The sequence below is a fragment of the Dendropsophus ebraccatus genome, chromosome 6 (assembly GCF_027789765.1).
Source record: "Dendropsophus ebraccatus isolate aDenEbr1 chromosome 6, aDenEbr1.pat, whole genome shotgun sequence".
Taxonomy (NCBI): domain Eukaryota; kingdom Metazoa; phylum Chordata; class Amphibia; order Anura; family Hylidae; genus Dendropsophus; species Dendropsophus ebraccatus.
Window position 1 is genome coordinate 143,757,991 of NC_091459.1, and position 27,792 is coordinate 143,785,782.

At 44.7% G+C, this 27,792-nt stretch overlaps 1 protein-coding gene across 1 annotated transcript in view; it reads right to left on the minus strand.

The window, feature by feature from the left end:
• Nucleotides 1-22,422, minus strand: part of LPIN1 (lipin 1) — a 126,113-nt gene extending 103,691 nt beyond the window's left edge. The window contains exon 1 of the mRNA XM_069973157.1: nt 22,228-22,422. Coding sequence (XP_069829258.1) covers nt 22,228-22,368 — 141 coding nt within the window. The 5' untranslated portion in view covers nt 22,369-22,422. The remainder of the gene's footprint in view (nt 1-22,227) is intronic.
• Nucleotides 22,423-27,792: the final 5,370 nt, after the last annotated feature.

The following is a 27,792-nucleotide window of genomic DNA, read 5'->3' on the forward strand; positions in this document are numbered from 1 at the left end:
TGAATGTGCACTGCTATGGGGCACTGTATAGGCACAGCTATGGGGCACTGTATAGGCACAGCTATGGGGCACTCTATAGGCACAGCTATGGGGCACTCTATAGGCACAGCTATGGGGCACTGTATAGACACTGCTATGGGGCACTGTATAGACACTGCTATGGGGCACTGTATAGACACTGCTATGGGGCACTGTATAGGCACTGCTATGGGGCTCTGAATGTGCACTGCTATGGGGCACTGTATAGGCACAGCTATGGGGCACTGTATAGGCACAGCTATGGGGCACTCTATAGGCACAGCTATGGGGCACTGTATAGACACTGCTATGGGGCACTGTATAGACACTGCTATGGGGCACTGTATAGACACTGCTATGGGGCACTGTATAAGTACTGCTCAGGGACACAGTATAGCCAACACTATGGGGCACTGTATAGACACTGCTATGGAGCTCTGTATAGGTACTGCTATGGGGCACTGTATAGACACTGCTATGGGGCACTGTATAGACACTGCTATGGAGCTCTGTATAGGCACTGCTATGGGGCACTGTATAGGCACTGCTATGGGGCACTGTATAGGCACTGCTATGGGGCACTGTATAGGCACTGCTATGGGGCACTGTATAGGCACTGCTATGGGGCTCTGCATAGGCACTGCTATGGGGCACTGTATAGGCACTGCTATGGGGCACTGTATAGGCGCTGCTATGGGGCACTGTATAGGCACTGCTATGGGGGACTGTATAGATACTGCTATGAGGCACTATATAGGCACTGCTATGGGGCTCTGTATAGGCACTGCTATGGGGCACTGTATAGGCACTGCTATGGGGCACTGTATAGGCACTGCTATGGGGCACTGTATAGGCGCTGCTATGGGGCACTGTATAGGCACTCCTATGGGGCACTGTATAGGCACTGCTGTGGGGCACTGTATAGATACTGCTAAGGGGCACTGTATAGACCCTGCTATATGGCATTGTATAGGCACTGCTATGGGGCACTGTATAGACACTGCTATGGGGCAATGTATAGGCACTGCTATGGGGCACTGTATAGGCACTGCTATGGGGCTCTGAATGTGCACTGCTATGGGGCACTGTATAGGCACAGCTGTGGGGCACTCTATAGGCACAGCTATGGGGCACTGTATAGACACTGCTATGGGGCACTGTATAGGCACAGCTATGGGGCACTGTATAGGCACAGCTATGGGGCACTGTATAGACACTGCTATGGGGCACTGTATAGACACTGCTATAGGGCACTGTATAGACACTGCTATGGGGCACTGTATAAGCATTGCTATGGGGCACTGTATAGACACTGCTATGGGATACTGTATAGCCAACGCTATGGGACACTGTATAGACACTGCTATGGGGCACTGTATAGACACTGCTATGGGGCAGTGTATAGACACTGCTATGGGGCACTGTATAGGCTAAGTTATGGAGCACTGTATAGACACTGCTATTGGGCACTGTATAGGTACAGCTATGGGGCACTGTATAGGTACAGCTATGGGGCACTGTATAGACACTGCTATGGGGCACTGTATAGACACTGCTATGGGGCACTGTATAGACACTGCTATGGGGCACTGTATAAGTACTGCTCAGGGACACAGTATAGCCAACACTATGGGGCACTGTATAGGCACTGCTATGGGGCACTGTATAGGCGCTGCTATGGGGCACTGTATAGGCACTCCTATGGGGCACTGTATAGGCACTGCTGTGGGGCACTGTATAGATACTGCTAAGGGGCACTGTATAGACACTGCTATATGGCATTGTATAGGCACTGCTATGGGGCACTGTATAGACACTGCTATGGGGCAATGTATAGGCACTGCTATGGGGCACTGTATAGGCACTGCTATGGGGCTCTGAATGTGCACTGCTATGGGGCACTGTATAGGCACAGCTGTGGGGCACTCTATAGGCACAGCTATGGGGCACTGTATAGACACTGCTATGGGGCACTGTATAGGCACAGCTATGGGGCACTGTATAGGCACAGCTATGGGGCACTGTATAGACACTGCTATGGGGCACTGTATAGACACTGCTATGGGGCACTGTATAGACACTGCTATGGGGCACTGTATAAGCATTGCTATGGGGCACTGTATAGACACTGCTATGGGATACTGTATAGCCAACGCTATGGGACACTGTATAGACACTGCTATGGGGCTCTGTATAGGTACTGCTATGGGGCAGTGTATAGACACTGCTATGGGGCACTGTATAGGCTAAGTTATGGAGCACTGTATAGACACTGCTATTGGGCACTGTATAGGTACAGCTATGGGGCACTGTATAGGTACAGCTATGGGGCACTGTATAGGCACTGCTTTGGGGCACTGTATAGACACTGCTATGGGGCACTGTATAGATACTGCTATGGGGCACTGTATAGACACTGCTATGGGGCACTGTATAGACACTGCTTTGGGGCACTGTATAGACACTGCTATGGGGCACTGTATAGACACTGCTATGGGACACTGTATAGACACTGCTATGGGGCACTGTATAGGCACTGCTATGGGGCACTTTATAGGCACAGTTATCGGGCACTGTATAGGCACTGCTATGGGGCATTGTATAGATACTGCTATGGTTGATATTGCAGAAATCCTGCAGTTGCACTGTAACAGCACTGTGGTGGCACTATGGTATTTTGTTATGTTTGATACTGTTCATAACGCTAAGACTGCATTGTACTAGGTAGGACTGTGCATAGAAGGGTCAACATGCACAGACGCATAGCTGGGAACCTTCCAGAGCAAAGAGAGTCCAGTCTGTCTGGTTAAGTCAGTAAGATGTGCTGAAACAGAGGTCTGCAAGGCTTTGGCTGAATGTAATGTATTGTATTGTTATATATCACACCTGCTGCAGGTCATGTGTGGTGTCCCACCACTGGTGTTGTATATGCACCCCAGTAAGTCGTTCACTCAGGTTAAACAAAGTGGGAGATGTAGCATTGTGTTTTCCCCACTAGATGTCACTTCTGTTTCTTATGCTCTTCTATACACAGCTAAAGAATAATGGGTTAACTGTTTTGTGTCATGTGTCGTGTACTGACCAGTCACAGGTGCTCTTCCATTCTGTCCTATCCTATCTAGCCTCTCTCTTACTCACACTCATCCCCACCACTCACAGGAGTTAACCTGGTGGGAGGAAGTACATCGAGTTAGTTGTTAGAGGTCAAAGTGAACGGATGTGTGAGAAACTAACTCTTAGAGAGACTTTCTGTAAGCAAGCAACTACCACAGTTATGCAGTGCTAAGCTAACCTTAGGGGAGAGAAGCCACCTAGGATCACCCTAGCCCATACCAGGAACCTCTCAAAAAACATGTAGGGTGGTCCCCTGAAACAAGAGGAATTGACCCAAGTAGGACAAAGCTACCAGAATAGGTCTACGTACCCTACTGCACAGCACAAGACGACCGGGTAATCTTGGAAGTCTGATACACCCAGATAACCGACAACTGGGGCTCGTGCTACCCACTTAGGATGGGTTCTACGCAACTAGGGGGCAGAAGGCAGTCAGACCATACTGTAGTTTATACGTGTGTACGAGTATCACATGGATAATATAGTTTTACCCTCGCACTGTGTTTATAGTTTTAGGCCAGGTTCACACTATGTAAAAACAACGGCCATATTTCATAACAACGACCGTAGTTGTGCAAATGTGTGAAATACGGCCGTTGTTTTTACATCGTATGAACCTATGTTCCCACATTGATTAAATTTAGTGGATGGCCGTCAATTAATGACAAAAAACAGCGATTGTTGTAAAGTAACGGCAGTTATTTGCTGTTAAATGACAGTCGTCCACTAAATTACATCAGTGTGTGAACAGAGCCTTCATGTGTTTTCAATCTATTCCTGGTGTTGGTTGAAAAATACTGAGCAAAAATACAGTGTGTGAACATAGCCTAAGGCTGGGTTCACATTTTGCATTCCTTTTTTTTTCTCCTTTTTTTTCATGCAAAAAACAGATGGAAAAAAACTGATGCTTTTGTGTGCATCCTTTTTGATCCAATTTTCGATTAAAAGTTAAAAAAAAAAAAAATGGATCAAAACACATCCTTGTTTTTAAGCATACACAAAAACATAGTCAACCTTTTTTTTTTTTTTTTAGGCCCAGTTCTCCGCATTGGAGAAACCCGCCGTGCTCAGTGTCCTGCAGTGTCTGAATGGGAGGCCGTGCACGCCTCCGCTTCCTCCCCACTCTGCTCAAAGAATTACGACGTTGCTCAGTGTGAACTGGGCCTTATAGTGGAAGTCACTGGAAAAATGGATCAAAACGGATGCACACAAAGACATCCATTTTTTAATCTGTTTTTTTTTTTTTGTTGCATAAAACGAATGCAAAAGAAAACGGATTGCAAAATCGCAGTGTGACGCCGGCCTTATATATGGCCTTTATATGGTGTATCCACATGTAGAGCGCGGCAGCAGTAATCCTTCTCCTATGACTGTGCCGTATCTAGAGGGAAGAACGCTCCTCCATTGAACGACGTTCACCACAACCTTGTACGAGACTTTTCTGTTGACATTGCCGTTCTTTCCTTTCATCTGTGATGAATGTGTAATTGCTGTACACACAGCTGTGGTAGGGGGCGACTGTGCGGAGGGCAGGATTAGGAAACCTAATATCCACCCCGCATTACAATCAATAGACTGAGGATAATAGCCGCTGTATTACCTTCCATGCTGGAATTTTATACTTTTGTTTTTATGTCTATTATTTGCATCGGGATCATTCAGTTACCAAATAATAAGAGGGATTGTCCTCATAGTTGTGGCGATGTTTCAGAAGTTAAAGGGGGACACTGAAGAGTTTATATAATACACCTAAGGCTGAAGGTCAGATCAGGAGGCACAGAGACTAGTGCAGAGCGGACTTGAGGAAACTTTTGGGGTTCAACAACTGTGCCAAGTACTAAGGGTCGTATAACATGGCACGAATAAGAGGAGGAAGCGAGTGCCGACCTGCTTCCTCCTCCTTCTTCCTGTCTGTGCTATTACACAGTAAGCGGAGGGGGGTGGGGAGGGGGTGCCCGGACGATCCTTAGATTGGCAGTGGGCAATGGGCAGCAGAATGCCGCTATCATGATCATTTTCATTCAACATGTTGAAGGACCACGATCAGCCAACATTGTGCATCAGCTGATCATAACCTTTTAAAGGGGTACTCCGGCAAAAATCAGAAGAAGTTGCCAAACCTGGATAGTTTCATAAAGTCCAATCAACACTAATGGAGACCCCCGTGCAAACAATACTGCCGGTGGATAGATGGAAGGGATTGATCATACAGATGGTCATCGCGGTAAATACCCGGCCGTCATTCACACAGCCTCAGCGTTCCCCAGGCGTGGCCCAGAGCTCCTGACATGCTGCACTTCCTACCTCCTCCTGTGCCGATACTTATTTAAAGTGTCACTGTCGTTTTTTGTTGATTTTTTTTGCAGAAATCAATAGTCCAGGCGATTTTAAGAAACTTTGTAATTGGGTTTATTAGGCAAATATGCCATTATCTGCATTCAATAAGACTTTCCCCAGGTCCCCCCCCCCCCCTCCTCTCTCTCATTCACTGCTCAGTATCAGGAAATCTCCACTCTTTTACATCAGTCGGGCCATGTGTAACCTATGGAGAGGGGAGGAGGAGAGGAGATTAGTCGCCAGCAGAGAGCAGAGAACAAAGAATTACACAGCGGGACCTGTGTGAAAGCCAGTATTTAGAGGTCAGAGAGGTCAGAGCTGACTTCAGAGGAGATAGCCAGTGATGTAGATGTACATTAACTCTTTGTTGTCCTGTTTTGGTGCCTCATCTCTTCCACCCCTCCCCTCTCCATAGAAAACAATGAAGACAGGGGGGAGAGCTTCAAACTGCTTTTTCATGATAAAAATGCATTTTACGGCTAATAACCCGAATTACAAAGTTTCTTAAAATCCCCTGTACTATTGATTTCTGCAAAAAAAAAAAATTAAACAACAGTGACACTTTACGTTTCTTAGTGTTATTTTGCCCAGAGTATTCAGGAGACGCCATTGTTTCTGGCATTCATCATACGGAGCTGTAAGGGGCTGTAATGGCAGTGTAATTGTGTATGTGTAGAGATGTATATACACTCGTGTATGTAAGCATATGCTCACATATGTCTCTAATCCCCCATAGCACCAGCTGGCACATTATCATGTTATTATCTTCTTATGTTCTGCACATTACCCCTCCTTACTCTGGTTCTTTTATTATTATAAGCTATTGCATATGTAGTGTCCCACTACGTGTTTTCTTTTCTTCTTACACCTTAGTAAAAGTGTATCCCTCTAGTTTAGGACAGGAGGCCGCTGTTCCTCACTCCAACCACTAGATGTCACTCTCACACAGCACAGCTGCAGCTAACACTTAGCTCTAGCTAGTAACTATGGGGGAGAGTTATCAAGCATGGTGTAAAGTGAGACTGGCTCAGTTGCCCCTAGCAACCAATCAGATTCCACCTTTCATTTTCCAAAGAGTCTGTAATAAATGAAAGGTGGAATCTGATTGGTTGCTAGTTTCACTTTACACCATGTTTGATAAATCTCCCCCTATGTCCTTTAGTCAGTCAGTTAGTGTCTGGCTACCAGCCAGGCAGGACGTATGTAGAGTTGTTCCTGCACTAGTTACCCAACCTTCATGGGTTGCTAGGAAAGACTCCTAGGGAAACCGGAGACAAGGGAGTCTTCACCCTTACGCTGAGGATCAGACAACTAAAACAGGATAGTGGACTACCTGAGAAGAGGGACGGACAAAATCAAGACTGAAGCTGCAGTAGAGCACAGTGCCAGAAAGCCGCTCTCTACTGACAGACGCTCAGCTTTGTAAGAAAGATACTACAAGCCAGCTCCACCCAGAACAGAGACCTGGGACTTGTACTACCCCAGAGGACGGAAACCCGACATCCGGTTAGGTCAGATACTGTAACTAGACTCATCCATACGTGAGTACAAGGATTCTTTAAACACTACAAAAACACTTCACCACATCCCGGCAGAGTACATAGTACATTAGGCAAGGGCCCCAAGGGGGTGGGTGTTACCGTTCCTGGCCAACACCAGAACCCACCAGCTTGGTTCAACACCAGTACCAGCACACTGGGCCGTGGCACATATTCCCCCCCAATATATTGCACAACATATGGCTGCTAGCTGGTATCCCTGACCACAAGAACTCCAGATGCATCCCAAGTAGTCTTCAGCGAACTTGATGAAAGATTGGCAACATTCATCTGAACTTGAACACTCACCATTTGAAATCCGTCCGCCATTCAACTTCTCAGCGTCAAATGCCGAGCGTTTTTGTTCGTGAAGTTCGCTCAACACTAAGGGCCCTATTACACGGAAAGATCATCGAGTGAAATTGTTTGAAACTAAGCGATTATTTTTCCTTGTGTATGCGGCAACAATCAAACTACTAACGGGACATACAGGACATGCAGGACATACAGCAGCTGATAAGTATTAGAAAACTGGAGATTTTTTTAAATAGAAGTATATTACAAATCTGTAGCACCAGTTGATTTGAAAGAAAAAAAATTTGATAAACAACCCCTTTTAATTGGCAGAAATGAAAAATCGCCTTGTCTAATAGGACCCTGGTCCCACATGATCCCTTTAGAATTATTATATCACGATGTGACCTGCCCGTTCCATGATATAAGCCTTTCTGTATGTGTTTCACCATTGTTTATATGCAGGTTTATGTATGACACCTATACCCACATGTTTCTGACACTTTCTGATTTCTTATTTATGTTATTTCCAGTGTCTGGAGAAGGTGCAGATGCCCATAGACCTCAGGGATTACCTGTAAGAAGCTCAAGTAGAAGGTTGTGCACCAAAAACGCTCCACAATGTAGCAAAAAAAAAAATTCGAATTCGAGCGACGATCGAGAAACTGTTCATTTTGATCTTTGATTATGTTCTCAAATCGTCGTTGGTCGTTCGCAAAAAATTTGCAGATCGTTCCGTGTAAACAGTCGTTCACCGATTTAACCTATGTGCGAGATAGGCTTAAGCGATCGCAAAGCGATTTTTCCGTACGATCTATCGTTCCGTCTAAACGCTGATCATTATAAAAAAAAAAATCGTTACTTCTAAATTGTTAATCGTACGATCGGGCGAATTATCGCTCCGCGTAAACACAGCATCCTACTGTCTAATTCTAATTAGACTAGACAGGTGCACCAGATGTATAAAACAGCCTGAGCCGCTGTGATGAATGTGACACATTTTTAGACTGTCTAGTCTAAGTTTACACTGTCTAAGAATAAGCCAGTATTAGTAAACGTGCCGAGTGTCTCCTCCATTCCTTGAAGAACTTGAGACATCTGTGTATTACGCACATAGGTTCCATTTCCCCTGTGGAGGATCTGCAGGGTGGATTCCCCTCTGACCCCTGAGGTCTTCACAGGATTACCTGGGATCAGCTTATTTGCAGGGGACCTTTCTAATAAAAATGCAAATAATTATATGTATAAAAAAAATCATACTTACCTTCCCTGATCCCTCACAGCAGCATTTTCCTGCTAAGCCAATCACGGACTGATGCAGGATACAGCTGAGGTCAGTGATTGGCTAAGTGGGGCAGTTACTGTGGGGATGATACATCACAGGAACGAGGAAGGAGGGGAGATGACCAGTGACTAGAAACATCAGAACGGCAGCTGCAAAAGGGAGGTAAGTATGACTTTATTTTTTTTTTATAGCACCTCATCATGTAGAATTATTTTTTTATCATTTCCTTTAATGAGGTAGTTCAATTAAAAAAAAAATATTCTTACAAATCAACTGGTGCCAGAAAGTGCCAGAGATTTGTAATTTACTTATATTAAAAAAATTCTTTCCTCCAGTACTTATCAGCTGCTGTGGGTTTTGTAGTAAGTGGTGTTCTTTCCAGTCTGGAGAGCAGGAGAGGTTTTTTTATGGGGATTTGCTGCTGCTCTGGGCAGTTCCTGACATGGACAGAGGTGGCAGCAGAGAGCACTGTGTCAGACTGGAGAGAATACACCACTTCCTGCAGGACCTTCAGCAGCCGATAAGTACTGGAAGACTGGAGATTTTTAAATAAAAGTAAATAACAAATCTATATAACTTTTTGAAACCAGCTGATTTGAAAGAGAAATACTTTCCCAAAAGTACCCCTTTAAGGCTGTAAGAGAACATTGTGTCAGACTGGAGAGAATACACCACTTCCTGAAAGACATACATCAGCTTATAAGTACTGGAAGACCTGAGATCTTTTAATACAAGTAAAATTACAAATCTATATAACTTTCTGGCACCAGTTGATTTTTTTGTGAACTACCCCTTTAAGACCTGTCCGTGTGCTGTACAGTAGTCATGGTATGAGTGGCATATACATGTGTATACAGATCATTGTCAGAATACACGGGTTGTTTATGCGACTTTAAAGTGCGTCATACAGTAGATTATTGTACGCTGGGTGATGCAGACATTAATCTCATTATAAATCTACAGTAATAGAATCAGATGGCCGAGGGGAGCGAGAAGAAGGAATCGCTGCCAGATGAGATGTCTCTCCCAGGATGATGTGTAAACATATTGACGGCAGTAAATTGTCCGCCATGCGGGGCCCATAAACCTGAGATCGCAAAGCGTCAATGGAATCCTCTGTTCTATAGAAACATAAGAGGAGATTTATCCAACATGGTGTAAAGTGAGACTGGCCCAGTTGCCCCCGGCAACCAATCAGATTCCACCTTTTATTCCTCACAGACTCTTTGGAAAATGAAAGGTGGAATCTGATTGGTTGCTAGGGGCAACTGGGCCAGTCTCACTTTACACCATGTTTGATAAATCTCCCCCATGATCTATCATTCCCTTAGGTATTAATGCTAAAATCACAAAGTGTCACAAGACACAGCATTGCCGGCAGAACAGGACCGAGTCACCCAGTGTCAGAAGACTACTGTACATGGCTTCTAGACTGATCAACAGTGACCATGTGACGAGGACATGAGCCAAGGGGTACTCCGACAAAAATAGTTTTCATTCAAATTAACTGATTTCAGACAGTTATATAGATTTATAATTTACTTCTATTTACAAATCTCACGTTTTCCTATACTTATCAGCTGCTGTATGCCCTACAGGAAGTGGTGTATTCTCTTCAGTCTGACACAGTGCTCTCTGCTGCCACCTCTGTCCATGTCAGGAACTGTCCAGAGCAGGAAAGATTTTCAATGGGGATTTGCTGCTGCTCTGGACAGTTCCTGACATGGACAGAGGTGGCAGCAGAGAGCACTGTGTCAGACTGGAAAGAATACACCACTTCCTGCAGGACATACAGCAGCTGATAAGTACTGAAAGACTGGAGATTTTAAAATGAAAATAAGTTAAAAATCTATATAACTTTCTGAAACCAGCTGATTTGAAAGAGATATATTTTCGCCAGAGTACCCCTTTAAGGCTGTACGCAGGGAAGCTTTAGGCACCTACATTAGCCCACAGGGGAAGCCCTAGAGTTGGAAGTGCTTTGCTGAAGCCCAGCCTTTCTCTCTGAAGTAGCGAGAGTCAAGAGTAAGCTGAAGAGAGTAAAAGAAAGATCTGCTCAGTCCCTTCTTGCTCATATAATTACTTTTATTTATATAACACCAACATATTCTGTACAGAACTCATCATCACTTAAAGGGGTATTCCGGGATCATCTTGGAACCCTGTGTCTTTTTTTGCCCCTTAGCCCCCCAAATAGGCATGACAGTATGACGTTTGAAGTGTTTCTATAAAGGGGTCCACTTCCATCCACTTAAATATCACATTCAAAGGTGTTAAACATAATTTTGGGTGAAATATTAGCTTTTATTGAATGTCTATCTGAGGGGAAGACAGGGATTACTCCATAGCCTGCTGCCCAGCCGGGATCCCTCTACACATCTGCCCATAGCCTGCTGCCCAGCCGGGATCCCTCTACACGTCTGCCCATAGCCTGCTGCCCAGCCGGGATCCCTCTACACGTCTGCCCATAGCCTGCTGCCCAGCCGGGATCCCTCTACACGTCTGCCCATAGCCTGCTGCCCAGCCGGGATCCCTCTACACGTCTGCCCATAGCCTGCTGCCCAACTGGGATCCCTCTACACATGTGTGTCCATAGCCTGCTGCCCAACTGGGATCCCTCTACACATGTGTGTCCATAGCCTGCTGCCCAACTGGGATCCCTCTACACATGTGTGTCCATAGCCTGCTGCCCAACTGGGATCCCTCTACACATGTGTGTCCATAGCCTGCTGCCCAACTGGGATCCCTCTACACGTCTGCCCATAGCCTGCTGCCCAACTGGGATCCCTCTACACGTGTGTCCATAGCCTGCTCCCCATCTGGGATCCCTCTACACGTCTGCCCATAGTCTGCTGCCCAGCCGGGATCCCTCTACACGTCTGCCCATAGCGTGCTGCCCAACTGGGATCCCTCTATACATGTGTGTCCATAGCCTGCTCCCCAGCCTGGATCCCTTTACACATGTGTGTCCATAGCCTGCTCCCCATCTGGGATCCCTCTACACATGTGTGTCCATAGCCTGCTCCCCATCTGGGATCCCTCTACACATGTGTGTCCATAGCCTGCTCTCCAGCCGAGATCCCTCTACACATGTGTGCCCATAGCCTGCTCCCCAGCCGAGATCCCTCTACACGTCTGCCCATAGCCTGCTCCCCAGCCGGGATCCCTCTACACGTCTGCCCATAGCCTGCTGCCCAACTGGGATCCCTCTATACATGTGTGTCCATAGCCTGCTCCCCAGCCTGGATCCCTTTACACATGTGTGTCCATAGCCTGCTCCCCATCTGGGATCCCTCTACACATGTGTGTCCATAGCCTGCTCCCCATCTGGGATCCCTCTACACATGTGTGTCCATAGCCTGCTCTCCAGCCGAGATCCCTCTACACATGTGTGCCCATAGCCTGCTCCCCAGCCGGGATCCCTCTACACGTCTGCCCATAGCCTGCTCCCCAGCCGGGATCCCTCTACACGTCTGCCCATAGCCTGCTGCCCAACTGGGATCCCTCTACACATGTGTGTCCATAGCCTGCTCCCCATCTGGGATCACTCTACACATGTGTGTCCATAGCCTGCTCCCCAGCCAAGATCCCTCTACACATGTGTGTCCATAGCCTGCTCCCCAGCCGGGATCCCTCTACACGTCTGCCCATAGCCTGCTGCCCAACTGGGATCCCTTTACACATGTGTGTGTCCATAGCCTGCTGCCCAACTGGGATCCCTCTACACATGTGTGTCCATAGCCTGCTGCCCAACTGGGATCCCTCTACACATGTGTGTCCATAGCCTGCTCCCCATCTGGGATCCCTCTACGCATTTGTGTGCCCATAGCCTGCTCTCCAGCCGAGATCCCTCTACACATGTATGCCCATAGCCTGCTCCCCAGCCGGGATCCCTCTACACATGTGTGTCCGTAGTCTGCTCCCCAGCAAGGATACCTCTACACATGTGTGTCCATAGCCTGCTCCCCAGCAAGGATCCCTCTACACATGTGTGTCCATAGCCTGCTCCCCAGCCGGGATCCCTCTACACATGTGTGTCTGTAGTCTGCTCCCCAGCAAGGATCCCTCTACACATGTGTGTCCACAAATAGTGTACAGAAAGTGAACTAGTGGTATTTCACTGAAACATAACTTCTGATATGTTGCTGCCCATGGTGAGACTAACAATTCCTTCCAAAGTTGTTATTATCTATTCTGTCTCCTTCCTCCAGTTCTGAGCTGCTGCTTTTTGCTGAAAACACAAAAATCTGTATGTGATCTTTTCGCTCCATCTCCTCCTCCTCCCCTCTCCATGATGTCAAGTTGCTGATAAATTTACTATGATTATCCCTCCCAGTATTACAAAGAAGTTACAATGTTGCAGATAAAGCCTGCCAGGGACTTAATTACATCAGCTGTTTCATAAGGGAGGGGGAGGAGGGGGAGACAGAGAGAAAAGCTGACACACAGATTTTTGTGTCTTCAACAGAAAGAGCAGCTCAGAACTAGGGGAAGGAGACTGAATACATAGTAACAAGTATGGAAGGAATTTTTAGTCTCACCATGGGCAGCAACATATCAAAAGTTATGTGTGAGTGGAATACCCCTTTACATTGTACAGTGCATATGGTTGCAGGTTGTACTGTTCATATGGTAGCAGGTTATACTGTGCAAAAGTTAAGCTGTACTGTGCCTATGGTTGCAGGTTGTGCTGTGCATTTGGCAGCAAGTTGTACTGTGCATATGGTAGCAGGTTGTACTGTGCATATGGCAGCAGGTTGTACTGTGCCTATGGTTGCAGGTTGTACTGTGCCTATGGTTGCAGGTTGTACTGTGCCTATGGTTGCAGGTTGTACTGTGCCTATGGTTGCAGGTTGTACTGTACCTATGGTTGCAGGTTGTACTGTGCATATGGTAGCAGGTTGTACTGTGCATATGGTAGCAGGTTGTTCTGTGCATATGGCAGCAGGTTGTACTGTGCATATGGTAGCAGGTTGTTCTGTGCATATGGCAGCAGGTTGCACTGTGCATATGGCAGCAGGTTGTACTGTGCATATGGCAGCAGGTTGTACTGTGCATATGGTAGCAGGTTGTACTGTGCATATGGCAGCAGTTTGTACAGTGCATATGGCAGCAGTTTGTACTGTGCATATGGCAGCAGGTTGTACTGTGCATATGGCGGCAGGTTGTACTGTGCATATGGCGGCAGGTTGTACTGTGCATATGGTGGCAGGTTGTACTGTGCATATGGCAGCAGGTTGTACTGTGCATATGGCAGCAGTTTGTACTGTGCATATGGCAGCAGGTTGTACTGTGCATATGGCAGCAGGTTGTACTGTGCATATGGCAGCAGGTTGTACTGTGCATATGGCGGCAGGTTGTACTGTGCATATGGTAGCAGGTTGTACTGTGCATATGGTAGCAGGTTGTACTGTGCATATGGCAGCAGGTTGTACTGTGCATATGGTAGCAGGTTGTACTGTGCATATGGTAGCAGGTTGTACTGTGCATATGGCAGCAGGTTGTACTGTGCATATGGTAGCAGGTTGTACTGTGCATATGGCAGCAGGTTGTACTGTGCATATGGTAGCAGGTTGTACTGTGCATATGGTAGCAGGTTGTACTGTGCATATGGCAGCAGGTTGTACTGTGCCCACATTGCTATGTTATGGAGTGGAAGAATACAGGTAGTCAGAGCTTGTGACTATTAGTACATTTCCCACCGTGGCTGTGGATTTCTGCCAGCACAGAAGGCGAATGCTAACCTGTATGACGCTGCGGTATAAATAGGTCGGAGATGGGAGGCCGTATTTGGTGCCGTCCGGCCAGGACTGATCTGCGGTCCAACAATGCCGCAGGCACAGGGACGGCTCAGGAGGGTTTCTCCTTCCTATCGATATCACTGGGCTGTGGGGCTGTGTACTGGTGGTCGCTGAATAACCACTGCTGGGCTGATCACATGGAGCAGAGCGGAGCGCGTCATATGACTTATTGTTATATTTAAAAATTAGGTTCTGCCCTCCCATGTGATTAACTGGTGTCAGAAAGTTATATAGATCTGTAATTTACTTCTATTTAAAAAATCTCAAGACTTCCAGTCCAGTATGTCCTGCAGGAAGTGGTGTATTCTCTCCAGTCTGACACAGTGCTCTCTGCTGCCACCTCTGTCCATGTCAGGAACTGTCCAGAGCAGGAGAGGTTTTTATGGGGATTTGCTGCTGCTCTGGACAGTTCCTGACATGGACAGAGGTGGCAGCAGAGAGCACTGTGAGAGACTGGAGAGAATACACCACTTTCTGCAGGACATACAGCAGCTGATAAGTATAGGAAGACTGGAGATTTTTAAATGAAAGAAAATTCCAAATCTATATAACTTTTTGACACCAGTTGATTTAATACGCTGCTTTACTTTGTAATATAAAATATTGAATAGTAAATGTATAGTTTTCTGTTTATTTAACCCCTTCTGTTGAGTGGAAGCAGTAACAAGGCCGGGTGCCCAGGGGACATCATCCCTTTCATGTTCCTAAGGGAGAAAGAAAGGAGATGACAGAGGAGACAGAGGAGGCTGATTGGTTGCCTTTAAGGTCTTCAGGCCAGTCCTACAGACAAAGGACCTGCACCCCGCAGTGGGCATTGCAGCTCAACTCACAGAGTACAACTTATATATTGGGAATCTGATGGGAACCGACCAGTGAGCGTGTACCCTGACCGTGAGCGTGTACCCTGACCGTGAGCGTGTACCCTGACCGTGAGCGTGTACCCTGACCGTGAGCGTGTACCCTGACCGTGAGCGTGTACCCCTCAGAAGAGAAGTCAGGAGACTAGAACTTTCTTATAGAGTTACTGATATCCTTATTTTGTACCTAACTTCCTCTAGAAGTGGAGGGCTGCAGTATGATCCCCATAGAGCCCATTTACAGGGGTTAAACAGGATTAGAAAGGCACCGCTACTTGCTACATTCTTTTATACACAGCGCCACCCCTGTCCTCAGGTTGTGTGTGGTATTACAATTCAGCTCAAGAACAAGAGTGGGGCTGTTTCTGGAAGATAGCGGCCATGTTTTTCTAAGCCTGAATAACCCCTTTAAGGGACAATGTGAGCTTTGTTACATATTATAAGTACTCTCAGCAGCTACCATACTCATATACATATAGAATTAACGTCCGCGACCGTGGCCGCAGGGTGAGGGGGTTGTTTGTGTATGGAAGACTCCATGATGGGATATCTCCTTAGATTTCTATGAACATATCCTGTGTCCTTGGGAATTTGGGGAGTATATTAGCAGTGTAGCTGTGTCAGGGAGTTAGGATGCCCCCTCCTTGTACCCCTGCCTCATTATGTTTGGGGGTCACCGTAGTGAACAAATTAATTTCTCTTTTAGGCTGGGTTCACACAGGACGGATCCGCAGCGGATCACAAGCTGTTATTTTCAATGAGATTACATTGTCATCCCGCTGCCAGTATGTAAATGCCGGCTCCTTAACCCGCTGCCGCCCGGAGCATACTTCACCTGGTCTGTGCTCCGGCTGCATCTGGGGCTCCCCGTTTCCATAGATCCCACTCAGCCAATCAGTGCGCGGCCCCGCTACAGTCACTGATTGGCTGGTCGGGACCTCCGGGAGCCTCAGATGCAGCCAGAGCACGGACCAGGTAAAGTTTGCTCCAGGTGACAGCGGGTTAAGGGGGCCGGCATTTACATACTGACAGCCGGATGTCCATCTTATATACCTGTGCCCGGTGCTGTATACAGTATATACCATGTGTGGTCTGACCAGGGATTTATAAAGAGGCAAAACTATATTTTCCTCTTTAGCATCTCGGCCTCTTTTGATGCATCCCATTATTTTATTAGCCTTGGCAGCTGCTGCCTGGCACTGATCACTAAAGTTGATTTTACTGTCCACCAATACCCCCAGGTCCTTTTCGGAAGTAGTTTTACCCAGTGTTTTATTATTTAGCACATAACTGTACTTATTATTTCTACGGCCCAAGTGCATAACCTTACATTTATCCACATTAAACTTCATTTGCCATTTCACTGCCCAAGCCTCCAGCTTCTCCAAATCCCTCTTTAATATGATATTATCCTCCTCTGTGCCGATTACTTTACCCAGTTTAGTATCATCTGCAAAAATGGAGATTCCACTCTGTAGCCCCTCTACAAGATCATTAATAAAAATATTTTAAAAAAGTATACCCAACACTGACCCCTGTGGTACCCCACTAGTAACTAAAACCCAATCTGAATATGTTCCATTAATGACCACCCTCTGTTTCCTATCACTCAGTTACTTTCCCATTTGCATATGTTTTCCCCTAGTCCCAGCATCCTCATTTTGTGGACCAACCTTTCATGCGGCACAGTAGTAACATTTACAGAAATGTTCTATTTAGGACAGTAGGACCCACAGGCTGCTGGAGAGAAGGGACCCAGTCACTGTGCCCTCATATATATAGTAAATCCGGCCGGCCGTGCACCCGACCTTGTGTGCAGGGCAACAAATCTTCCAGCAGGTGTAGATTTGTATCATGATTTACACCTGCGAGACGACGTAAAACATGATAGACGGGGAGCGGGAGGAGGCCATGCTCCCTCCCCCCTGCCCGCCCATCGGCCATGCTCCCTCCCCCCTGCCCGCCCATCGGCCATGCTCTCTCCCCCCTGCCCGCCCATCGGCCATGCTCCCTCCCCCCTGCCCGCCCATCGGCCATGCTCCCTCCCCCCTGCCCGCCCATCGGCCATGCTCCCTCCCCCCTGCCCGCCCATCGGGCATGCACCCTCCCCCCTGCCCGCCCATCGGCCATGCTCCCTCCCCCCTGCCCGCCCATCGGGCATGCTCCCTCCCCCCTGCCCGCCCATCGGCCATGCTCCCTCCCGCCTGCCCGCCCATCGGCCATGCTCTCTCCCCCCTGCCCGCCCATCGGCCATGCTCCCTCCCCCCTGCCCGCCCATCGGCCATGCTCCCTCCCCCCTGCCCGCCCATCGGCCATGCTCCCTCCCCCCTGCCCGCCCATCGGCCATGCTCCCTCCCCCCTGCCCGCCCATCGGCCATGCTCCCACCCCCCTGCCCGCCCATCGGCCATGCTCCCTCCCCCCCTGCCCGCCCATCGGCCATGCTCCCTCCCGCCTGCCCGCCCATCGGCCATGCTCTCTCCCCCCTGCCCGCCTATCGGCCATGCTCTCTCCCCCCTGCCCGCCCGGTCCGGCGGGGGGTACAGCAGGAGAAGGGGTGAATCTGCGCCTTCTCCCTGGCGTACACCTGGCCATAACCTTGGGCCTAATTTAATAAGTTCCGCAGCAAATTGTCCGTTTTTTTCTTTTTTTTTTTTCCCCTTTTAGTGAAGCAATTTGTCCAAAAACCTGACAAACCCATTTTTATCCCAAAACCCGTCAAAAGGGTGTGTCATGGGCGTGTTGTGGGTGTGTCCTTTAAAACACGACACAACCGATAGATTTACCCAACAGTCTATATTCTATAAACCAGCTGCTTCTAGAGGGACAGGATGGTCGGGTTTTAGTTCTATACTGTGAAAAACCTTCCAGATTCACATAGGGCGACAAACGCGAAAAAAAACAACACAACCGACAGCGTAGCGGCTTATAGCTGACGGATTGTTAGAAATCAGGCCGAATATTTTATCAGCCACACTTCAGCCTCTTACTGGAGCTTTTCCCGAGCAGCATCGCCCATGTACATTGGGTATACGGAAAGCCACATGTAAGCACAAAATGGGAAATAAAAATGGAATAAACAGTATAAAACTCTTTCACATTTAAAGGGGTGTTCCAGGCTTTTCCAGAGGGGCAGGGAACACAAAAACATTCTCAGAACTCAGTGATCATATACAACAACAGATACATGTCACCCCAGAGCCAGGGAGGGGGACACAGGGTCACCATCTATATACTCCCCCGGGGTCCCTGACCCTGGATATTACTCACAAGTCCCGTATAACAGATCAGTGCATTAATCACCTCTATATCCATATAAACACACACAATACAGAGACAACACTGCAAAATATTTCACACAAACTGTGACAATAAAGTATCAATAATATTTTATTGAAATATTTTTCTGAGGATTTCTCATTATCTATCTATCTCCTATCTATCTATCTATCTATCTATCTATCTCCTATCTATCTATCTATCTATCTATCTCCTATCTATCTTCTATCTATCTCCTATCTATCTATTATCTATCTCCTATCTATCTATCTATCTATCTATCTATCTATCTATCTATCTCCTATCTATCTATCTATCTATCTATCTATCTATCTATCTATCTCCTATCTATCTATCTATCTATCTATCTATCTATCTATCTATCTATCTCCTATCTATCTATCTTCTATCTATCTCCTATCTATCTCCTATCTATATATCTATCTATCTATCTATCTCCTATCTATCTATCTATCTCCTATCTATCTTCTATCTATCTCCTATCTATCTATTATCTATCTCCTATCTATCTATCTATCTATCTATCTATCTATCTATCTATCTATCTCCTATCTATCTATCTTCTATCTATCTCCTATCTATCTCCTATCTATCTCCTATCTATCTCCTATCTATCTATCTATCTATCTATCTATCTATCTCCTATCTATCTATCTATCTATCTATCTCCTATCTATCTATCTATCTATCTATCTATCTATCTATCTCCTATCTATCTTCTATCTATCTATCTATCTCCTATCTTCAATCTATCTCCTATCTATCTATCTATCTATCTATCTATCTATCTCCTATCTATCTATCTATCTATCTATCTATCTATCTATCTATCTATCTATCTCCTATCTATCTATCTATCTATCTATCTATCTATTATCTATCTATCTATCTATCTCCTATCTATCTATCTATCTATCTATCTATCTATCTATCTCCTATCTATCTATCTATCTATCTATTATCTATCTATCTATCTATCTATCTATCTCCTATCTATCTATCTATCTATCTATCTATTATCTATCTATCTATCTCCTATCTATCTATCTATCATCTATCTATCTATCTCCTATCTATCTATCTATCTATCTATCTATCTATCTATCATCTATCTATCTATCTATCTATCTATCTATCTATCCATCTATCTCCTATCTATCTATCTATCTATCTATCTATCTATCTATCTCCTATCTATCTATCTATCTATCTATCTATCATCTATCTATCTATCTATCTATCTATCTCCTATCTATCTATCTATCTATCTATCTATCTCCTATCTATCTATCTATCTATCTATCTATCTATCTATCTATCTCCTATCTATCTATCATCTATCTATCTATCTATCTATCTATCTCCTATCTATCTATCTATCTATCTATCTCCTATCTATCTATCTATCTATCTATCTCCTATCTATCTATCATCTATCTATCTATCTATCTATCTATCTATCTATCTATCTATCTATCTCCTAATCTATCTTCTATCTATCTATCTATCTATCTATCTATCTATCTATCTCCTATCTATCTATCTATTATCTATCTATCTATCTATCTATCTATCTATCTATCTATCTCCTATCTATCTATCTATCTCCTATCTATCTATCTATCTATCTATCTATCTCCTATCTATCTATCTATCTCCTATCTATCCATCTATCTATCTATTTCCTATCTATCTATCTATCTCCTATCTATCTATCTATCTATCTATCTATCTATCTATCTCCTATCTATCTATCTCCTATCTATCTATCTATCTATCTCCTATCTATCTATCTATCTCCTATCTATCTATCTATCTATCTATCTCCTATCTATCTATCTATCTATCTATCTATCTATCTATCTATCTCCTATCTATCTATCTCCTATCTATCTATCTATTATCTATCTCCTATCTATCTATCTATCTATCTATCTATCTATCTATCTCCTATCTATCTATCTATCTATCTATCTATCTATCTATCTCCTATCTATCTATCTATCTATCTATCTATCTCCTATCATGAAAACTAGGGAAAATTCATTTGTTCATCAAGGAACAGCAGACAACGTCTCAGACATATCTATATGATCCTTTCTCAAGCAAGTATATACAGATACAACCGGAGTCATATATCTACAGGTGCCAACAAGGGACATAATTGTTCTATAAAACAAGCAAAGTGTAATCTATTAGGATGTACTATAAGTACAATAAATTGGTTTCCTCTAAAGTATAAAATACATCATCATACAGTGAATATCTGCAATATTTATACAGCTTTGTACAATCACTGCCAAAAGAAACTCTCTAATCATCATAATCAGAAACCCGTTTGCAGCAGCTGGGCTGCACTCACCTGGAGGTCAGTGACAAAGCAATGCCAAACATTACAGAGCATCACAAAGAAACTAAGTAAGTTGCAGATACAGCCAGCCAGGGACTTGTTTACATCTGTTTACATCTTGATTACAGGGAGGAGGGGAGACAGAGAGAAAAACTCACACACAGATTTTTGTGTTTTCAGCAGAAAGCGGCAGCTGAGAACTGGGGGAAGGAGACTGAATAGATAATAACAAGTATGGAAGGAATTGTTAGTCTCATCATGAGCAGCAACATATGAAAAGTTATGTTTAAGTGGGATAAATAGATAGATAGATAGATAGATAGGAGATAGATAGATAGATAGATAGATAGATAGATAGATAGGAGATAGATAATAGATAGATAGATAGGAGATAGATAGATAGATAGATAGGAGATAGATAGATAGATAGATAGGAGATAGATAGATAGGAGATAGATAGATAGGAGATAGATAGATAGATAGGAGATAGATAGGAGATAGATAGATAGATAGGAGATAGATAGATAGATAGATAGATAGATAGGAGATAGATAGATAGATAGATAGATAGATAGATAGATAGATAGATAGATAGGAGATAGATAGATAGATAGATAGATAGGAGATAGATAGATAGATAGATAGGAGATAGATAGGGGATAGATAGGAGATAGATAGATAGATAGGAGATAGATAGATAGATAGATAGATAGATAGATAGATAGATAGGAGATAGATAGATAGGAGATAGATAGATAGATAGATAGATAGATAGATAGGAGATAGATAGATAGATAGATAGATAGGAGATAAATAGATAAGAGATAGATAGATAGATAGATAGATAGATAGATAGATAGATAGATAGATAGGAGATAGATAGATAGAAGATAGATAGATAGATAGATAGGTAGATAGATAGATAGGAGATAGATAGATAGAAGATAGATAGATAGATAGGAGATAGATAGATAGCTAGATAGATAGATAGATAGATAGATAGATAGATAGATAGATAGATAGATAGGAGATAGATAGATAGATAGATAGGAGATAGATAGATAGATAGATAGATAGAAAGATAGATAGGAGATAGATAGATAGGAGATAGATAGATAGATAGATAGATAGATAGATAGATAGATAGATAGATAGGAGATAGATAGATACATAGATATTACTACCAATGCTCTCAGTGTTTTTCATGCTTTACTACTCTCAGGGTCATAAATCTCCCAGAATCCTTTGCCACCTGTACGTTCCTATCCCCGGTTGCTGTGAATGAATCTGCCTTGTATTCTATCAGCCGCCCAGCAGTAAATGGGGTTACATTACCCAGGACCAGTGATACTCCAGTCCCAGCGGTATGCCGGCCAGTGTCAGTCTCTTCTCCTCGGAGTGGTCCTCGGGGGCGCTCTCCTGTCCTCCCTTCTCTCCGGACTCTCTGGACAGCTCTTCCTCATGGTTTCCCTCCATCCTGAGCGGCTCACAATCTCCCCACTTTCCTGCAGTTCCTCGGCATTCTGCTCTGAAGGAATTGACAATGGAGACCGGGGCTGAACGTATTTACGCTGATCGTGTTTGCTTGCTAATTTTACCTGCACAAGTTCTTGGAATGGCAGCTAACACAGAAACCTGAGACAGACAGCTAGCACACTCTTTCCTTACAACTGACTCCTAAAGTATTCCCCTGCACTAAGTGGGTCGAGTTCACACACAGCGCCCGGCCCTCTCAGTACACAACACTGAGGCCTCTTCTCCTTTAATCTTTTCAATGAAGTGTCTTATACAATGGATGTCACATACATATTCCACCCCCCGCCATATCATATTTTCAAGGAGCCACTGTCTTAGGTTCTTTCTAAGGACCTAATACACGGGACGATTATCGCGCAAAAAATCGTTATATCTTTCGAATTTAAACGATGATTGTTCTGTGTAATTGCAGGCAACGATCAAAAAATCGTTCGCATGTTATTGATCTTTGGTTTAGATCTGAACCTAAAATTATCGCTAATCGTTCGCTGTAATTCCACATTCGCTCGCTCAAGTTCCGCATTTGTTCACTAATCGTTCAGTGTAATTGCACATTGTTCATTGTTCTTCTGGGATCAGAAGGATCATAGTAACGATCGCAAAAACCATTGTAGTAACGATTGTAACTAACGACAATCGTTCTGTGTAATATGGTGAACGATTTCAGGTTAATGATCCGTTTACACGAAGCGATAATTCGCTCAATCGATCGTTTAACGATTTTGAAGCAACGATTTGGTTTTTATAACGCTCAGCGTTTAGATGAATAAATCGTTAGAAAAATTGTTAGAAGATTCGTAAGAAAAATAATCGTTATTGCGATCGTTGTTAAGATCGCTTAAGCCTATCTCACACATGGGGTGAATCAGTGAATGACTGTTTACACGAAGCGATCTGCAAACTTTTAGCGAACGACCAACGACGATTTGAGAACTTGCTGAAAGATCAAAATGAACAATTTCTCGCTCGTCGCTTGATCCTTCGCTGTGTTCACACGAGCCGGTTATCGCTCAAATACGATCGTTATTGCGAAAATTTGAACGATAACCGTTTTGTGTTAACGCACCATATTGATAAACAATCTCGCCTGCTATCGTTTATCGTTAAAAATTGCTCTGTGTAATAGGATCCTAAGGAGCGGCCTCAGTTCATGGAGGTTCTAGTGGGAATGCTCAGTGCTAAAGTCACTGCTAGTTACAGTCCGGGCCACCAAGGTGGGAACGCTTACACCAGGACTCCCACAATCCTTGCAGTTACACTCAGGTAGGGTGGTATCAGTCATCCCCTAGTTCGTAGTGTTTGGGGGTGCAATTCCCAACTGCAGGGTGCAGTTCTGTTGCGATATATCCATAAACACAAGATCTTGTGAGAAGCAACCCTGGGTATTAGTATAAAGCTATGGGGTCCTTGCTCAACTTACCCCTCACAGTCTGGATTTGTCACTTGTGTCCTGAACTCACTTCTGCGCAGGATTTCCTGATCCCAGCTGGACTAAGGGCCCTATTACTCGGAGCGACAATCGGCCAAATTTCTTTAGGCCCTAAAATATTTCGGCCGCCAACTGCGCATTGCTATGTGCAATAAATACGTGTAATAGAGATGCACGAATGGCGGGCTAACAATTGAACAAATAGTTTACATTACCCATTACATTTCCTGTCTCCTCCTGTCCTCTGCCTTTTCACTGGTCCTGTGTGCTGAAGCTTCAGAGCGGCCCGTCGTCAAGCTTCAGTTGCCTGTGTCCTTTGTTGCTGTATCTAATAGTTATACCTGTCTCATTGCTGTACTTGATCTTTGCTCTTGTTAGTGTATTTGATCTTCACTCCTGTTATATAATCACCGTTCCTGGTATTGTACCCAATTGTCTCTGCTATTACTGTACCCAATTGTCGCTGCTGTTACTGTCTCCGATTATTGCTGCTGTTACTGTACCTGATTGTCGCTTCTGTTGCTGTACCCGATTGTCGCTGCTGTTGTTGTATCCGATTGTCGCTGCTGTAACTGTACCTGATTGTTACTGTACCCTATTGTTGCTGCTGTTACTGTACCTGGTTATCGCTGCTGTTACTGTTTGTGAGTGTTGCTGCTATTACTGTACCTGATTGTAAACGCTGTTACTATACCCGATAGTTACTGTACATGATTGTCAACACTGTTACTGTTCCTGACTGTCGCTGTTACTGTACCCGAGTGTTGCTGCTGTTACTGTACCTGATTGTTGCTGCTGTTACTGTTCCTGACTGTCGCTGCTGTTACTGTACCCGACTGTTGCTGCTGTTACTGTACCTGAGTGTTGCTGCTGTTACTGTACCTGATTGTTGCTGCTGTTACTGTAAGTGGAATTTGAAAAGGTATCCTAAAAAGTAAAATGACCTTCACTAAATAATGCCGACATAGAGTAGACAATATCCTAATATATAGTAGACATTATCCTATTTGTTGTGTGACATTGAGATCACTTAAAAAACTATTTCACTTGGATAACTTTAAGTTTTATAAAGTTATTGGCTTCTAAGATGAGAACGGTCAGATTTGAAAAGTACAGCTCGGTCCTTACGGCCAAAAGTGGCTGCTTAAAGAGAAACTACAAGCAGATTAGAAGACTGTGATCGGCTGTTATGCTCCCATAGACCCTATGGAGGGTTCGGAGGGCGAAGGTCTTTTTATTTTTACCTTCATCCTCAGCTCCGTTTCTGGTAGGTCTTAACTTTATTTAATATAAAAAGTATGTTTTTTTATTTTTCCACCTACAGAGTTGTGTGCGGAGTCTTTACATTGTGATACTTTTTGATGTTTTTTTTTATTTTATTCTTTTCTAAGTTGTGATGTGACCAATCATCAGAATTGTGGGGTAATTGTGCCAGTATTGATTTTATTTTTTTATTTTTTTAAGCTTTTATGCTGTTGACCACATGGGATCATGAATGCCATCATTTCATAGTTTGGATATTCCAATCGCATACATCATCAGAGTCAAACTTGGTCTAGCTTTTGCAAAACTACATTTCCCATCATGCCTGGAAAGCCAAAGCTTCGGTTTTGACTGTAATGATGGGAGTTGTAGTTCTGTAACAGCTACCATTGCCAAGCAGTATCGGCAGATCAGTCACAATAGGCGTCGAGGTCTAGCGGAAGTTTCGATCTTTCGTGGCCACCAGTAGGCACCCGATAACATCGTAAGCAAGACTAGACAGTCTAAGGTTTTCAAACACTGTTAAAAACATGGCTCACCCTTAGCCTGTCTAGTCTAAGGGCCCTATTCCACTGGACGATTATCGTTTGCATAATCGTCAACGATTAACGATCTCAAACGATCGCTATTGCGAAAGACCTGAAAACGTTCACTTATTTCCATGGAGCGATAATCGTTACTTATGATCGTAATTGCGATCGTTTTTCTTCGCTATTTCTTCGCTATTGCGTTCCTATCTATTGCAAACGACCGAACGACGTCTTATCCAATGTGAACGATTTGCGAACGTTTGGCGAACGAGCAACGATAAAAATAGGTCCAGGCCTTAAAAAGCGATCAACGATTTCTCGTTCGGTTGTTAATCGTTAACTGCATTTCAACCGAACGATTATTGTTTAGATTCGAACGATTTAACGATAATCGTCCGGTGGAAGAGGGCCCTAAGTTTATAAGTTTTATTTATCTCTTACGTGATAGAGCCCACGTAGGCCGCATATTTGTCACCGGCAGCTTCGATTATCTCCCCCAATGATGAAGGAAGAGAGGACGGAAGACGTCTAACGTGACTAGCGAGCCGCGCCAAATCTATGAGGCCACGTGAGCCACCTCCGTGTATTCGGCAGAATATTCTCCAGCTCACAGCGCGATTTATCATTGGATTTCTCTTACTTGTGTCCAGTAGAATGAGAACGCCAGACGCTGGTCTCCTGGACCGGACAAGCAGCGGCAGCAGCTGAGATTCCCGGAGCGAGGCACCCAGCCAGCCGCACACTTGGCATCCATGTGTTTTGTCTTCTCAGTTCCTTGTCAACATAACTCAGACTGCGAATTCCAAGACAGAAAACTCGTGAGAGCGGGAAACAAACCAACTCGTCATACAGAACATAGAGAGTGCAATGCAGACCCTTCCCCATAGGATTTGTTTAGGGGGTCTCTGAGTATGCCGCTCTGTTAGAGGGTACCATAGCTGGGGGGTCAGGCTGCTGGCACAGGGCCGGGTACATGGGAGAATCAGGTTTTACAGTGCTGACCTCTAAGCCATCTCAATACACTGAGTAACCTTCTGCAAAGCCTGGAGCTGTGGGAGAGTACTGAGCCTATTACATGGACGCTACTTATTACCGTACAGTATTAAGATACACCCTCGGCATTATGATACCTTTAACCCCTTCACAACCATAATCTATATATAGACGCTACAACAGTGACAGTACATGCAGTATCCCAGTGCATGCTAGATGTAGTAGCATTATGTTATGCATCCTTGTGTCGTGTATTTTTATATAATGCAGCTAAAGTTTGCATTGGTCATACATTGTTAATGCTCTTATGCACTTAAAGGGGAACTCCGGAGGAATTTTTTTTCTTTCAGATCAACTGGTATGAAAAAGTTATACAGATTTGTAACTTACTTCCATTGAAAAATCTCCAGTTTTCCCATACTTATCAGCTGCTGTATGTACTGCAGGAAGTGGTGTATTCTCTCCAGTCTGAAACAGTGCTCTCTGCTGCCACCTCTGTCCATGTCAGGAACTGTCCAGAGCAGCAGCAAATCCCCATAGAAAATCTCTCCTGCCCTGGACAGTTCCTGACATGGACAGAGGTGGCAGCAGAGAGCGCTGTGTCAGACTGGAGAGAATACACCACTTCCTGCAGGACATACAGCAGCTGATAAGTACTGGAAGACTGGAGATTTTTGAATTTAAGTAAATAACAAATCTGTATAACCCCTTCAAATGTTGCAGTCATTTAATGATTACATTGTGTTAAAGGGAACCTGTCACCCCCGGTGATGGGGTGACAGGCTCCCGACCCCCCGTTAGAGCCCCCTATACTCACCTAATCCTGCCGGGTCCCGCTTCTGGAGGTGGTCGGGTGACGGAGGTCTTAGCCGCTGCAGCCTGGCGCGCGCCCAGGTCGGACTGTACTATTCCACAGCATAGACATGGTTTTGTAAATCCTAATAAGTAGTATGCAGGTTAGCTGGCTACTCCCTGTTTATGGGTTATACAAGGATTTAGAGCCAGGAACCATAGGGGCAGAGGGGTCTTTGGAGCATGCTCAGGCTTTAGGGACCACAACTTTTGCTTCCCTTCTAGTTATCTCCATTACTGCTCAAGCTCCTTTACCCTATCTTTCTAAGAGAAAAACTTTGCAGAAATCTAAGATCT